This window comes from Leptonotus elevatus, chromosome 3 (assembly GCF_054856555.1).
Source record: "Leptonotus elevatus isolate MCC_2025b chromosome 3, RoL_Lele_1.0, whole genome shotgun sequence".
Lineage (NCBI taxonomy): Eukaryota > Metazoa > Chordata > Actinopteri > Syngnathiformes > Syngnathidae > Leptonotus > Leptonotus elevatus.
The window spans coordinates 805,870-822,247 of NC_141241.1; the positions used below are offsets into that span (position 1 = coordinate 805,870).

At 39.0% G+C, this 16,378-nt stretch overlaps 3 protein-coding genes and 1 pseudogene across 4 annotated transcripts; all 4 read left to right on the plus strand.

Moving 5' to 3' along the window:
* The first annotated feature begins 161 nt into the window (after positions 1 to 161).
* Positions 162 to 2,863, plus strand: LOC147176564 (uncharacterized). 2 transcript variants are annotated; one of them, XM_086071199.1, is made up of 2 exons: positions 162 to 249; positions 1,304 to 2,863. In XM_086071199.1, the coding sequence occupies exons 1-2, from the start codon at positions 216 to 218 to the stop codon at positions 2,605 to 2,607; spliced, it is 1,338 nt and encodes a 445-aa protein (XP_085927325.1). In that variant the 5' UTR covers positions 162 to 215; the 3' UTR covers positions 2,608 to 2,863. The 2 variants fall into 2 exon arrangements, with proteins under 2 accessions (XP_085927325.1, XP_085927324.1); XM_086071198.1 differs by having other exon boundaries at positions 166 to 586.
* Positions 2,864 to 4,126: 1,263 nt separating this feature from the next.
* LOC147176565 (uncharacterized) lies at positions 4,127 to 6,730 on the plus strand. The gene is made up of 4 exons (XM_086071249.1): positions 4,127 to 4,452; positions 5,285 to 5,445; positions 5,990 to 6,038; positions 6,151 to 6,730. Exons 1-4 carry the CDS (start codon positions 4,203 to 4,205, stop codon positions 6,585 to 6,587), a joined length of 897 nt encoding a protein of 298 aa, XP_085927375.1. The 5' UTR covers positions 4,127 to 4,202; the 3' UTR covers positions 6,588 to 6,730.
* A 464-nt stretch (positions 6,731 to 7,194) lies between these two features.
* LOC147176566 (uncharacterized) lies at positions 7,195 to 8,714 on the plus strand (annotated as a pseudogene).
* Positions 8,715 to 10,654: 1,940 nt separating this feature from the next.
* Positions 10,655 to 13,765, plus strand: LOC147176567 (uncharacterized). Its single transcript, XM_086071191.1, has 2 exons — positions 10,655 to 11,063; positions 12,171 to 13,765. Exons 1-2 carry the CDS (start codon positions 10,940 to 10,942, stop codon positions 13,508 to 13,510), a joined length of 1,464 nt encoding a protein of 487 aa, XP_085927317.1. The 5' UTR covers positions 10,655 to 10,939; the 3' UTR covers positions 13,511 to 13,765.
* Positions 13,766 to 16,378: the final 2,613 nt, after the last annotated feature.

Consider the following 16,378-nt stretch of genomic DNA (forward strand, 5'->3'; position numbering starts at 1 on the left):
AACTAATCGAAATTTATGTTTTGCTTATAGATTTAATTAAAAAAAAATATTGATTAATTTTCGTTTATAGTACCGGGACACTTACACTGGTAGTGAATGTATTTCATGTCTCAGGGGTTCGTGACTGTAGCATGTTTGTTTAAGCAGAGTTGCCGTACTACTTTCAATCGAGGCTTCCGCATACCTTTTTTGTTTGTTTTTGGCGATGGTACTCAATGAGCGTCACTAAAATCTTTCCAAATTACGACTGTACGTACTGCGGCCTCGATTTATGACATCCAGCCCTACTTTACTGAAATAAAACAACACTAGTTAAGTATTTGTTTCTGGGCAAACTCGTTTTGTTGCACGTTAATGCTTCTCGGCCTAGCTTAGCCTATTTTAGCTAAGCCTGCTAGCCGCTAATAAAGGGGAGCGTTTGTTAGTAACACATCACGCAGCAGATCGCGTTGTGATCGTCGTGTGGAAATGTGCGCAACAAGTGTGGAAGAAGAAGAGTACGAGGGGGAACTTTATCGGTCAAAAGAATTGGACAAAGATTGGACGCTGTTTTCAAAACAGCCTCATAATGTTTTGCACAGAGCAGGTTTGCGCACTTACTCTCACTTGTTTGGTAATAAATTGCAAAGGTGGTTAAGTCATACCTATAAGTGTTTTCTCGGATATTCCTGAAAAAAATGGTCAGAATCAATTACATACTTAGCTTTACACAAATTACTTTTTACACATTTAGTATATTGTGTACTACATCGCATGTAGAGTGTCATTGAAATTAATCGATAAACTGATCTTCAAATTAATGGATGACTATTTTCATAAAATAATCTAAATCCTCTAATTTCAGGATCACAAAAGTAAATATAATTTGATTTATAGGCTATAGTGCTTCATGAAAGCAGATAGATTATCTTTGTGTTTAATTAAAATAAGACATTTGCTAATGTCTAATTTACTTTGGCGAACAATGACAACAATTTTTATTTTATTTTACTTTTTGTGACATGTTACAGACCAAACCAGTCACATCTGTGACTTGTCTGTGAGTTGAGCATGTTGCAGCCTTTTCTTCTGCCGGTCTGCTTGTCTTCTGCTGCATTGATCAGTTTCTCCTCTCCTGACATCATTTGTTTAGTCAGCGTCCTTCTCCACCCACAACTTTCAGTTGCGAGATTCTCCCAGTCGTAGTAGAACTGCTAACCGGGGCCTACAGTATATGGGGCACTATCTTCAAGTCTTAACACGATACTTGACTGAACAAAGCTAAAGGTTACCAAGCCATATGTTTTTGTTGTGTGTTTTGCAGACACCAGCAAATATCTTCGTCCTGAGCAGCAGCAGCAATCCCACCAAATCAAGGAGGAAGAGGCAAATTCATCTCACATTAGAAAGGAAGAAGTGCCAGAGCTGGACCACAATAAAGAAGAAGAACGGGAGGGTGAATTCGCCAAGTTCCCATTGACTGGTGTCCTTGTGAAGAGTGACGAAGGTGATAGAGACCACTGTGAAGGATCACAATTAAATCGCCTCTTAGCTTCACTATCAGAAGGTGATGACGTAAGGTCACACTCATATGATGATGATGATGATGATGATGACGAACACTCTAAAGGTGAAATGACACATCACACTGACAAGAATTTTATGTTCAAATGTTCTCACTGTGGCAAAACATTTTCCAACAAATTCTCATTGACTCGACACACACAAACACACACTGGAGAGAAACCATTTGTCTGCTCAGTTTGTGGTGAAAGGTTCTCTTTAAAGGCAGGTTTAACGACGCACACAAGAAGCAGACACAATGGAGAAAAAACTTTTGCCTGCTTAGTTTGTGGCAAAAGATTCTTTTTAAAGTCAGGTTTAACAAGACACACTAGAACACACACCGGAGAAAAACCTTTTGCTTGCTTGGTTTGTGGCAAAAGATTCTATTTAAAAGCAAACTTAACAACTCACACAAGAAGCAGACATGATGGAGAAAAACCTTTTGCCTGTTTAGTTTGTGGTAAAAGATTCTTTTTAAAGACGGGTTTAACAACGCACATAAGAACACACACAGGGGAGAAACCTTTTGTATGCTCAGTTTGTAGTAAAAGATTCAGTCAGAATGGAGATTTAAACATACACACAAGAACACATACGGGAGAGAAACCTTTTACTTGCTCAGTTTGTGGTGCAAGTTTCTCGTTAAAGGCAAATTTAACAACACACACAAGAAGACACAATGGAGAAAAACCTTTTGCCTGCTCAGTTTGTGGCAAACGATACATTGACAGGGGTGAGTTAATAATACACACAAGAACACACACAAGAGAAAAGTCTTTTGCTTGTTCATTATGTGGTAAAATATTCTCTAAAAAGGCGAGCTTGATAATGCACACAAGAACACACACTGGTGAGAAACCTTGCTTCTGCACAATTTGCAATTCAAGTTTCAGTGCACGTTCAAATTTGACTCAACACATGAAAACGCACACTGGGGAGAAGCCTTATCCCTGCTTAGTTTGTCTTAAAAGATTCTCTCGAAGGTCAACCTTAACAACGCACTCAAGAGCACATGCTGAAGAAACAGAAAAGTGGGCAGCTAAGAAGAGCAGCAAAAACTGAGGCTGTGTTGGGAATCATTGACTCATTTTGCCTCATAATCACGACACAGCGGCTCCTCGGTCTACAAATGACCCGATTTACGACCAATACCAATTTTAAAAAACAACCTGTTTTTTCTAACAATTATTGGCTTGCAAATAGGATCAGTTGAGCTTTTTCTTGCACAGTGTAAGCATCATCGCATTAATATATGTAACTTTGCTTTTAATATAACCAAAGAAGTGTTGTTAGAATGCCTAATTGTATTACTATTGAAATAAAGGAAATAATGGTCAAATATGATAAACGTGTTCTCCTTATCTGCAGGTTGATTTGTCAAATTCTATTGTTTCCTTTTGAAATCATACATTTTAATTGCTTTGATCTGATTTGGGGTCACTATAATCAATATTCAACTATGTGAAGACAATGATCATGTTAATGATGGCGGCATCTCAGTATGCAACTTTATTTCTATAAAGGGTTACATTTCCAAATGATCACTTCTGCAACATTCCTAGGAAATCACAATGTCCCATCACTCTAAAACTTAACAATTTAATGAATTGATGGAGTTTAACCGCCTTAAATAATGTATAAAGCCCATCATGATTTTTTACCAATTAACATGCAAATCAAATTTTAAAAAACTAAAAAAAAAAAAAAAAAAGGGTAAGTGAGTACAACTTAAGTGGAACGGATATTTTTTCCAAACCTAAAATATTCAACAAAAAGAACGATGTATTCAACTCAATGTCATGTTTGGGTTCTGTTTTCCTTGTGTGTCTTGTTAAATGTAATCCCGCCCTTCCTCGTGTGAACCAATCAGTGCCCTCAGCCACTTGTGTCTTGCCCCAGGTGTGTCTTGTTGTGTCATTAGGGTCTGTGTATTTAGTCTCATTTCATTTAATTGTTACACGGAAAGCGTCTTGACTGCTTGCTGTCATTTATTTTGTGTTGATCTTTTATTTGTGTGTTGATCCGGGGCAGATATAAATTTTACTTCTTTCTGTCCCCTTTCGTTTCTTTTTTTAAAGAATGAAATAATTTTTTTGAATTGAATGTGGTCCCTGGGGGTCTTTCTCGTACCTGGTGGGCACCATGTTGTTTTTTGGTGCAGTGAAAAAAACGAATTCAAAACTTGGCTCTGCAAAACTTGTGACGAGTTCCAGCTTCTGCGAGGTTTCGTAATCGAAGAATATTTGACTGTGCAACTCGCACAAACTCGCTCAAACTCGCACACATCGACCGGAACGTGCAGCCAATGGGTACAAGGGCATTAGCACAAGCAGCTGGAAGTCCCGCCTCCTCCGTGGCATACAATACAACAGCCGAAAAGAAACGGTTCCTCCAAAAATATATTATAAAGCCCACACAAATATGAAGTTGTATTTACTTTCCTACTTGTGGCGTGTCCAATAGTTCTATAAGTGACCACATTCCAGCACAGTAGGTGGCGGTAATGCGCCATCTACTTGCCAATAAACAAGCCCGTGAGCAAATGTGACGTAACACGTTGCGTGTCTGGCAGACATTTTGAAGAAGGCCATCACGCACGCCGCAATTTGAAGAAGGCAACCGTTGCAAGGAGCCGTTTTTCCGGGTTACGTGCTAACATGTCCACCGAACATTTTCAAGCCCAGTACGCCTCCTTTATGGATGTTCTGGTGAAGAGTACTGTCGCGGGAACAACCAAGCTTTTTGAAACGGTGGTGGACGACTTAAAGGTTGAAATATCGAAGCTGAAGGCGGAGAACGAGACCCTCAAAACTACATGCAGACTAAATGCGGATGCGAGAAGCGGTTTGATGAGTGATTCCGGCCAAAGTCGCATGTCGACGAAGCGGGATTCAGCCATACAATGTGGTGAGTTTAGATACTTTTATCCTTATAAAAAATGTTACATAATTGTATTTGATTCTACAACTCAAAATTATGCACGAAATATCATTTCGTTCGACGCACGTTGTCTTCCAAATTCAAGGGTATTTTATGAAGCAACCAGGATATCCCAACTATGTTTAACTTGGTCCTGATTAGTGAATGGACATCCGGACCTTGACGTCACGCATCCCAAAATGGCCGCTAGCGCAACCATTTTGGCAGCATAGAAATCACGTCTGCCACTTAGCGTAAATGGCAAGCGTCACACTTTGACAATGATTGACAGCTGTTGTGGTCTGGACCAGCTGCCAAATTGAGAAGAGGCAAAAAAAAAAAGGGGGGGATTGAGCCTTTTAGCATCTGCTAAGATGCTAACGTACATAAATAACATGGCAACACTTGAGTGAAACTGCTAACTTGGATGGTATTTTAACCACACTTACAGGGGAAATAATTCCAGTTATCATTTTTAAGTATGTTGGTTGCCAAAGTAAAAACAGATTGCTAAGAAATAAATAAAAGCAAGTTGCTTACAGAGTACCAATACCACCTCAGTATTTTTTTCATTTTATATCCTACTGTTGTGCCAAATAATGCGAATCATATTGCATGTTAAATGCTGTGAATCATATTGTTTTCTAATCAAACTTGATGGTATTGTGATTTTAGTCATCTGTATTACAAATACTGAATGGATTGTTTTGCTGGCAGTGGATCAAGATACCTTCTCTCAGTGATGGAGATGCACGACAGTGCATACATATAATAAGCATGCTTAGTTAAAGCTAATTCGAGTTTGTGTAAATGTTTGCAGACCTTGGTCAGCTTTTCCTGCTCGTGCAACCAGTGGGGCAAATCACAAATGAACAAGGCAAGCAATCTAATGAAGAGGAAATGGTGTACATCATGCTAAACAACGTTGACGCTCCAAAAGAAGGAAATTCAAACCTAGCAGGTCCACTTCTAAACCGTGAGGTGCGTACGTCTCTTGTGGCAAAAAAAGTCTACAACTTGTTCAAATGTTGTGTTGATCTGTATACACACCAACCGGTTGAAGGTTGTGTGCCCTGCGATTGGCTGACAACCAGTTGAGGGTGTACCCCGCCGACTGCCCGAAGACGGCTGGGATAGGCTCCAGCATCCCCGCAACCCTTGTGAGGAATAAGCCGTTAGGAAAATGGATGGATGGAAAATAGTATTTGATTGGTAGTGTTTTCATACTTTCAGTAGCAAAAATAAACGAAATCATTTGAAGAATATATCCGACGCCCCAAACACAATACTGCGTTGTGATTGGTCTGTACAAAAAGTGTATGGATCGGTGAAAATCAGCGGGCTCTGTGCAAGATGGTTCTCTGGTCCACGAGTATTTAGTGGTTAGTGGTAAATTCGTTTTAATGAGGCTTGAGTTGTTTAGGTTTGCTTCGCCTTCTGTCTTGTGTTACGGATTGGCGCTATATAAATAAAATGGGCTTTGTCTATAAAAATATGTTATGTTTTTCTCTTGTTTATTTGAAAGAATTCTGCACCCACCGAGGTCAGCAGAAACGTATCGTGTGCAGCTGCAGGTGAGAAGTTAAATTTGATTGGCAATATTGAGGCACATTTTGAAATCATACTTCAAAAGGTTTACAAACTCATAATGTCTTATCTGTCTTGTTTCCCTTTTACATTTCTTAGATCCAGCATCTGCACGTGGAAATGAAACCGAAAGTTTACATGCGACACAGACGGAGTCAATAGAGGCAGTAAACGATCGTAAATTACTTGCTGCAAGAAGTGACAACATGGAAGCGGCATCGAATGCTGGTCAAACCTTGGCTGAATTGGGGTCGAAAGAGTTGGAGACGTCACAGGTTCAAATTAAGGTCCCATCATTTGGGGAAACGGCAGCACATAAACACGATGAGGAACACAGCGTTCAACCAACAATGCCGGACGAACCGCAACGAGAACAAATAAAATGTGGCTTGATGGAAAATAAAAGCAAGTGTGAAAAAGTAGTGCAAGTAAACAAAAACAGACAGAAAAGAAAACAGCCCTCAGAAAAAGTCAAACACCTGCCAAAGCCCCCAAAGGGAAACACCTTTGTTGCCTTCAACTCTTGCTTGAAGTGAAGAAGAATTCATCTCTTAATGTTAACGGCTTCATCGCCGCAAGTGCCATCGCATGCGCTTTGGGCGACACAAGCTCTGTAATGCTCCAGGATGCTCTGCGAGTCGTTGAAGTTACCTGCCCAAGCGTTGGCATCACAGTCGCAACAAGACAAGTCAACAAATGAGACACTTTGTGACACTTATACAACAAAACCCACAAATTGCCGGCCCCTCGGAGTTGCGAAAGCGCCCCAACCAAAACACTGTGTTGGTTCTTCTGACATGACACCCTCATCATTGTTGACCGCTACAGCAAGCAAATCACTTGAACAGTGCACTCCTAATCCTCCAAATATATTGACAGAACCAATCCAGACAACGGTCAGCGCAGACTCCGCCCCCCCCCAAAAAATCTTTGTTTTTTCCAAATCGCCAGCCACGCATTCCGCAAGGTGCAATTTCCCGACTGTCCCACAATCAGATGTTCGCTGTCGTGTCAACAGTTGCTTGCTTCCCAAAATAAGCGTACGTCTCCAGCATCTTTATCCGCAGGACTTTCTCAAAGAAAAAAAAGGCTCAGGTTTGCCTAAGAAATAAAGCTTGTGCTACACAAACCCTCCTTGCTGTGATGACCGGAAAGCCGAGCACGGCTGAAGATGAGGATAGCCCAAACGGGTTGGAAACCTCAAGTGCGTGTCTCCAGTCGAGTACAACCAAAGATACCATCACCACGCTCAAGACAATATTCCCGGCTGGGAGATGTAAGAGGTCTCTCTCTCTCCAAAAAAAAAATCCTCATGTTAAAAAGACACTTTCAAATTGTCCTCAAGACCTGCTGCCCATAAAAAGACTTCTTCTCTTTCAAGTACAGAATTAGCTAGCAATGACACCAGCCCCCAAAAGTCCCATTTGCCTTCCGTCAGTCAGACTGATTCCAGTCTATTTAAAAAATGTTCACACACCTAAACCTTCCAATTGTGACTCTCTCAGAAATTGCAACTTCTCTAAAGAAGAACAAACCGCAAAACGAGAATCCAGTTCGTTACTGGAGAAAACTGCAAGTGCAAAAGTGGCGGAAAATGGGGCCAGTTCAGGTAAGACCGGAGAAAATATTGCTAAGAAGGCTCCTGTTGAAGAAGATCATGGAAAAGTTCATAATGCAAAGAAATTAGCCAAAGCAGCAAAAGCTAACGATGTAGGAAAAGATGCACAGAAAACTTAAGCAGGAAATGAACCATCATGGCAGCGATAAAACTGGAAACAAATCCACCTCTCAAACTCCTCCTAAAGCGCGAGCCATTAAAAAGTGACGCAAGTTGAAACTCCAGCTGCTGAAGCACCCGTGCGGTCTCCATCTGTCACTGGTAAGAAGCCGCTTGAGAGCCAGTGTGCGGAATGTGGTCGTGTTCTTAGCGGCAAGTATGCCCTTGGGAGCCATGTCCGCCTCCACACCGGTCTTAAAAGACCATTCTCTTGCACAAACTGCCGAAAGAGCTTTACTGGCGCCAGCGGCATCTCCGAGTGCATCGCAATGGCAGGCTCCGTGTTTGCCAGCAGCGTGGGAAAGGTTTTGTCTACTCTGTGGCTTTGGCCTCGACAAACATCTCCAGATGGTACGTGGGAAAATTAGGCCCTTCGTCTGCCAGCTGTGCAACAAAGGATTCTTCACAAAACGAGATGTGGAGATCCACACACGAACCCACGCAGGGGAGAAACCATTCCGCTGCCGTTTATGTGAAAAGAAGTTTCGAAGGAGCATCGAACTCAATGCGCATCTGAGGTGGCGTCGGGGTGAGAAAAGACACCGGCGCCCATATTGGGGCAAAGGATTTTTCGACCAGAACAACCTGAAGAGACACAAGTATATCCAAACAGGAGAGAAACCATTCTCTTGCCCACATTGCCCCAAACACTTTACACAGTCTGCACACTTGAAGAAGCATGTCAAAAATGTGCATAAAGTACTACGAGAGGCAGTATTTGGTTGAGTTTTTTTCATATTTATTTTCCGTACAAATGTCTCATGATATATTTTGTATTATAACAATTGTTGTAGTTGATATTAAACATAAAGAAAAGGAGTTTTCTTATTTTTTATTTATAGTATATATGTTATTGACAGAATCTATTAAATAAGAAATAAGATGAGTTACGTTTTCTGTCTCGTTCATTGTAAACATTAGTGTCTAAAATATTCTCAAATTGGTGCATAATTATGTGATCAATTGTACTGAATGTGAAACAAAAACAAACTAATCAACAAATGTTTACTAAAGTATGCTGATAGGAAGTTTATGGTCGAAGGTGGTTTTAAAAGTTGCTGGTGTGAAGAAAAGAGGCCGGAACCCGTGTCATGTATCTGATGGTGATTTTGCGTATATGTTCAACTTGAACCTTTCTATGCATTTATTAGCGAATGAACTGACTGAAAATGTATAACACGTAATGATGTGAAGATACAAATAGAAACAAGTGACGTAGGATATGTATCACGTGAATAAACTGAGAAACGATGTCATTGTCGTGTCATTTTATGGGAAAAGCACTATATTGATATCTGCCTATGAAATGACCTGCATCGCAAGTTCTAGTCCTTTTTATTTTTTATTTTTGTGCTACAAGTACAAACAGAATGTTTACTTTGTTTTGCAAAATTATATTTCTGTTGTGAAAACATTCTCTCCACAGCTTTGCAATCTGATCGTTTTCCTTTTTTCTATGTTGTGTGTACGACTGCTCCGTGTCATTTTTCTTTTGATTGACTCGAGTTCTGGTTTGAAGCAAAAGATTGGTTTTGCAGGAAGAGTAGGGTTTTGTCGATGTCGTTTGAAATGTTGGATTTGTGCTTAAGGTTTGGAGGAAATCGGTGGTTTCTAGAAATGCATTTAGCAATCGTGAAAGGCAGAAATGCTTTCTTGAAAAGTGATGATTTCTAAATGCAGTATGAGGATTCCACTTCATGGCAACAAGGGCTTTATTTAACCTGTCCCATTTCTTTTTGATTAGTTTATCAGATTCCTAATCAGATTGATGTAGACTTATACGGGAATAACATTTCAAAAGAACACTGGAATTCAAAGAAAATGTAATGGTTAATATTGGGTTTTGGTACAGGATTTGTGTGTGCGTGTGTTGTGGCCCTCATTTTGTAATACAGTACTATCAGGAGGAAAATGAGGGCCACCGGACCCCAAAACAAAGGGCTGACAGCACGCATCAATAAAGTCTGGGCTTCCAGGACTCCTCGGCAATGCCACGGCGCATTAAGGCAAAGGGAATCCAACCAACTACTGAAGATCGACATCGTTTTGAAAACACTATCCATCCATCCTCATGCAAAACACTGGGAAGTATGCATGGGGATTTTTTCACATTATTAAATTTTTTTTGACATGCTGTTTTCATGGGTTTTATGAGCTGGAGGCCCAAATAATGTAAAAGTAAACAAATACTTGAATTCACTTAAATTGTGGGCCCTGAATATATTTTTTTGACGACAACCTGTGTGTTTGTGTATATGTGTGTGTGCGTATATATATGTATATATATATATATATGTGTATATATATATAGATGTGTATATATATATGTGTATATATATGTGTATGTATATATATATGTGTATATATATATATATATATATGTATATATATATGTGTGTATATATATATGTGTATATATATATATATATATATGTATATATATATGTATGTATATATATATATATATGTGTATATATATATATGTATATACATATATATATATATATATGTGTATATATATATATATATATGTGTATATATATGTATATATATATGTATATATATATATATGTATATTTTTTAAATAGCAAGCTTCTTCTCAGTAGAAAAAAAAGTGTAACGTGTGTTTTGAGTAGAGCGATAACATCCACATTCAGGCCTACTAATGTCGACTATTTTAAACAACAATAAGGGCTTTGTTTTAGAGGTTCAACATTTTTGAAAGTTGGTTTTTCAAATCAGAAAAAAATACAAAATTACAGTACGTTCATTGTGGGAAGTCAACACCGGCTTCGTGTCGTAAAGACGCGCAAAGAATTCTGGGACATTTGGTGTGTCCAAGGGAAGTTGCTGTACTCCTTATGCGAAACCACAAACGAATCAGTTACTGAACGCACTGAAGACTTAACACAGGACTCTGCCACTACTGGACTTAAAGCTAATTTTTGTTAAATAAAATCTTCGTTCCCGGATAACCTCGTCTCGTCGCACGTCCAAGCCTCTCGAGCTAGCTTAGCTTGCTAGCCGCTAACAAAGAGACGCGTTTGTTGGCAAAACATCGCCAACCGGAGATCAAGTGTGAGTTCAGTAAGCGTTTGTTATCGTGTAGAAATGTACACAAGAAAGACAGCTGAGTACAAAGAAGAACTTTCTGGAGCGGAAGAGGTCCAAGAGCCGCAACGTCTCCAAGTGCACTCCGTTTGCCAGCATCCTCGAGATGAGTCTCCCAGAGCAGGTTTGTTCCTTTTATTTTAGACTAACATGGCATATTCACATGCCGATACGCTAATCAGAAGCCGAAATTTGAAAATGAAGTCAAACAATGTATGAGAACTATTGGACAATGCAGAAATGTGAAAGCACATAAAACTATGTGTGTGTAATGAGTTACCTGAATGTATTTGACTATTATCCCGACCTGTGCTGGACTTGGCAGCTACAGTTAGATTTTACGAGGTGGTACATTGAAAACTTGGTGCTGGTAATTAAAATGAATAAATAAAACATATAGATATTTGGGCATTCGTGTGGCCTGAATTATTACTAGATAATATAAAATTCCTTTCAAGAAACTGCACTATATCACGGTATACAATTTTATTATCTGTGCAAGCAATTTATTCAGAATTGCTCTATCATTGTCTTATTGTCTTTCTATCATTCTATCAGTTGAAGTCATCTTTGCTCGTCTGTAAAGAGTGGCCTCTTGCCAGACGAGTTTCTGTTCGCTCATGCACGAGCATCATGGAGGCTGCATTTACACTTTAGTCCAGAGGTGGCAGTCGTGTGTAAAAAAAAGTTTCAAACTCATTAATGCAGCTTTTAATGTATTGTCCTTCATTGTTGTTTTTCTGTGGGCAGTAAGCGACTGGCAAACTGGCTTAATGATGCATTAGCACCACCAGTGCTGCCCTTTTACTGCAAAGAAGCCATTGTCAATTGATGGCGGCTGGTTGTGGTATGTATCTAGGGGAGGGTGTCTCAAGTGCAGTCTTATCTCAAATTTTGCTCGTTTGTCAAGACAAATACATTGGACAAGTGACGACTCATGTCACTCAAAATGTGTATGTCTAGGCACTCGTAAAGCTCACTGCATTTATAATGCTATTTTTTCAAACATTAAAAACCTAACCCCCCCCCCCCCCCTCTATCAGGCGAATAGCATTTCAATGGGGAACATTTAATTGACATAAATGTAATTTGAACTATAAGCTCAGTCACAGACCAAATATGTTTGTCTGTCAAGGTACCACCAAATGAACAATAATACACAACATACAAGTCACAGCTTGAGATTTGACTTCACCAAACCATGTGTGTTTTGTCTAATTACGTCCTGCAGACGTGATTGAAGATATTCGTCCAGAGTACTTCCACATTAAAGAGGAAGAAGAGGAAGAGCCCCTCTTTGTTAAAGAGGAAGAAGAGCCCAACTACAGTAAAGACGAAGAGGAGCCAGAGAGCCCCCACATCAAGGAAGAAGAGGATTTGCCATTGACTGTTGTCTATTTGGAGAGTCATGATGAGGATGATGAAGGTCAAAGTGAGCAGAACAGAGGGGTGGAGCTTCGAAGCAGCAGCTCAAGGCAACACATGACAGCCGAAGGTGACAGGAACCGCCGGAGAGGATCACAAGCTGACAGCCTCTTTGCTCCACTATCAGATAGTGACGACATACCGTCACGCTCTTCTGATAATGACGACGACGACGACGATGATGACGACGATGATGATGACGATGATGATGACTATGAAAATGAGGATGATGACGATGACGATGAGGAGGATGATGATTACATAAAAGATGATATGACATGCCACACTGACAAAAAACACTGGAAATGTTCGGAGTGCGGGAAAACATTAAGTTCCAAGCGGGTTTTGAAAGAACACATGAGAATACACACTGGAGAGAAACCTTTTGCATGCTCAATTTGCGCTCAACGGTTCTCTTTTAGGGAAAATTTAAAAATACACACACGAACACACACCGATGAGAAACCTTTTGAGTGTTCCATTTGTGGTAAACGATTTTCACAAAAGACAAATTTAAAAAAACACACAAGAACCCATACAGAGGAGAAACCCTTTGCCTGCTCGGTGTGTGGTAAAAGATTTACTCAGAAGACAAATTTAACAACACACACAAGAACGCACACCGGAGAAAAACCTTTTGCCTGCTTGCTTTGTGGTCTAAGATTTTCTGTAAGGGGAAACTTAAGAAGACACACAAGAACACACACCGGAGAGAAACCTTTTGTCTGCTCGGTTTGTGATCTAAGTTTCTCTACAAAACCAAATTTAACAAGACACACAAGAACACACAAGGAAGAAAAACCTTTTGCCTGCTCATTTTGTGATGAAAGATTCAATTTACAGACCAGTTTAATTACACACACCAAAATGCACACTGGACAAAAAACATTTGCCTGTTTAGTTTGCGATAAAAGATTCTCTGTAAGGGGAAACTTAACAAGACATGCAAGAACACATACTGGTGAGAAACCGTTTGCCTGCTCAGTTTGTGGTAAAAGAATGTCTACAAAGGCAAATTTAACAACGCACATGAGAAAACACACGGGGGAGAAACCATTCAGTTGCAGGGTATGTGCTAAAAGTTTCTTTAGTAAGGCTTATGTTACGAGACACAAGTGTACGGGTGAGAACAGCAGTGAGAAGTGAAGCTATTAATAGACTGAAAGGATTGACTGTTTGGTGAGCTGCAAAGTGTATATGCGATCCTGGATTAAATGTGACTATTTGATGATGTAAAAATGGTCAATCATTCAAATCAATGACAAAAGACCCATGGTGTGGTGTACTGTAAAGCTCTCCAACATTAAATGAAATACAATGAAAATGAGAATTATATCACCAAGTTACCATTGACTATTGTCATTGTGAAGAGGGAAGATGATAAAAAAAATTGTCAAGTCATGTTCATGTTAGCATTTTCATTTTTACACACAAATGTGAGGAATAAGCGGTTCAAGATATGGATACAGTGAGCTAGTGCTGAGTCCCTCTGCTGGGTGAATTAAGCACTACAATGGCAAACAAAGCTTCCACGGCGAGTTCCGTCGTCAAATAGGCAGCACAAACACAAATGATAACATTTATCACGAAAGTACATTCCTAAAATACTGGATTGTCTTTTTTCTTTTTTAAAGTGTGTGTGTGTTACACCTCAGTAGGGCCGCCGTTTGGCTTTTTGTTTATTTATTTATTTATTTTTTATTCCCATTTTTTTAAAATCTGTGGGCATTTCTAGGGAAAAAGGTCGATTTTTGTTTAGGCAGGCGAAGCACCACATTAACAAATATTTATAAATTTACGATCGCAACTTGCTTTTCTTGAGGAAATATATTAGTCTCACGTATTTTGTCCCAGTGGACTCGCCATACGACGTCTACTACTCGGATTTTTTACTTTCACGCGCTTCACTAACCCTTTCTCATATTTCTTCTCGAATTAGTCCTGCTTCGGTACGGTACTGAAGATTCGACATAGTACGACCAGCTCCAAATTCCTACAGTGACACATTTATTACATTTCCGTGTCCGAATAAAGTCGCGTCGGTGCACGTTGATGCTTCCAGGCTAGCTTAGCCTGTTTGCCGCTAACAAAGATGAGGAGTTTGTTGTCGTGACGTAAGCAAAGCCCAAGTCGTGTGAAAATGTAAGGAAAGTGTGAAAGAAGAGTACGAGGAGACATTTTGTGGAGCGAACGAGCGACAAGAACAACTACTGGAGGATGTTTTCAAGAAGCCTCGCGGTGTGTTTCACAGAGCAGGTTTGTTCACTTTCTACTCGTTTGCTACTCCAGTACTTTCCACTTGACACAATGTTTGTGTGTGTTTATTTCCTCTTAAAAAATATATATATATTTTATGCTAGAAAGTGGGTGATACAATTGCTTCGCATAAGTGCCTTTCAAAGCCGAATTTAATTCAATTCAATTTAAACATTTTAAAGTTAACGTTTTAACGTCAAAATAAACTAATTATCGCAGCTGCTGTCATGTATAACTTTTCTGTTTTTTAAGGGAAATATTTTTGCCACAAAAAGCAGACATGTGAACTGAATATTACTCATTTCTTATTTTTTTAATTAATTAACACTGGGCAACAGCAAATTTGAATCCGAGCTCACTTTGTGTGTCCCTAAACGTATTTTTGACCCTGATTTAAAAATGTGTTTACATTTCTTTTTGCACATCAGGTTTTTGAGATATTTTCATTTATGGTTGCTTCCCCAAGCTGGCCACTAGTACACATTTCATGAATAGATATGTTGAAATCAACACATTCTTTCTTTTTTAATATCTAACATATTTTTAAAAAAAAATAGTTTAATCCATTTAAAATGTTCAATCGACTTTACTCTTTTAAACTTTGTTGTGCACCTTCAATCGTCCCCATTCAAGGACGCGTTGTGTGAAATGCACTCGTGTGCATTTTGGCCATTCGGAATTTTGTTAAGTATGGTTTAAAATCTGGGCCAGTGGCAGAACCCAGCACTGTCGGGCCACCACACAAAAAGTGCATATACAGTAGGGCTGTCAGCCTGTCACTATCGATTAGTTTTAGAATCAATTATTCTATCTATTATTCTATTGATTAATCGAAAGGAATAAAATGTTATTTTGCATTAAAGTGCATTACAAAACCTTTTCCCCCCTAATTACTGTTTGTTACTCAATTATTGTTTTATTAGTGTTTTTTTTAGTGATAAAAACCGACAAAACATCAATTGAGCAATATTAATGAGAGGAATTTATGTTGTACTCACCGACCTTTTTGAAGCGACTTCGGTCGCTGGTCTGGTCATTGTTTTTCAACGCAAAAGTAAATGTTTGCAAATGTCAAAATTTTGATTCAATACAAAATATAATCAGTCAACTCTGATGAACGACTACAGAAATCAGAGAAAAAATAAAGTTGAGATTAATTTAGACAGCTCTAATATACAGTATCACAGTCGTAACATGAAGCTTAATTTAGGGCAGTGCAAATAACCGAAATTCTATTACAATTTCAATTATTACACTCCACAATTACAAAACCAGCATAATTGTAAAAAAAAAAAAAAGATTATTATTACTAAATTTGAGTTGTTTGAGTTGTTTAAAGTGATACATTTGCACTTAAAAAATAATAATAACTAAATTAATATAAATGTTTCATCACCAAATAATAAATATTTGTCTTAATAATTTTTACGTTTAAACATTTTCTTGTTTTGTACCAAAAAATAAATGAGCGTCCTTATTGTGATGAATATTTTCTTCATAATCAAGCGGCCCTAGCTTGATTGGTCAATTTTGACCTTGCCAAGTAATGTTTGTCGCCTTTTGTCCTGCCGACGTCAGTGATGACCTTCACCCTTTGACCTTTGAGCAGCAGCGTGTGGTAAAAGATCAACTCACTGGAGAAAAAAACTGCCTGTTCATTTTGTTTGAATAAATTCACTCATAAGTCTTACTAGACTCAACATATAAGAACGGAAAGTGGACATAAACCTTTTACCTGCTCAGTTTCGGTATTCACGC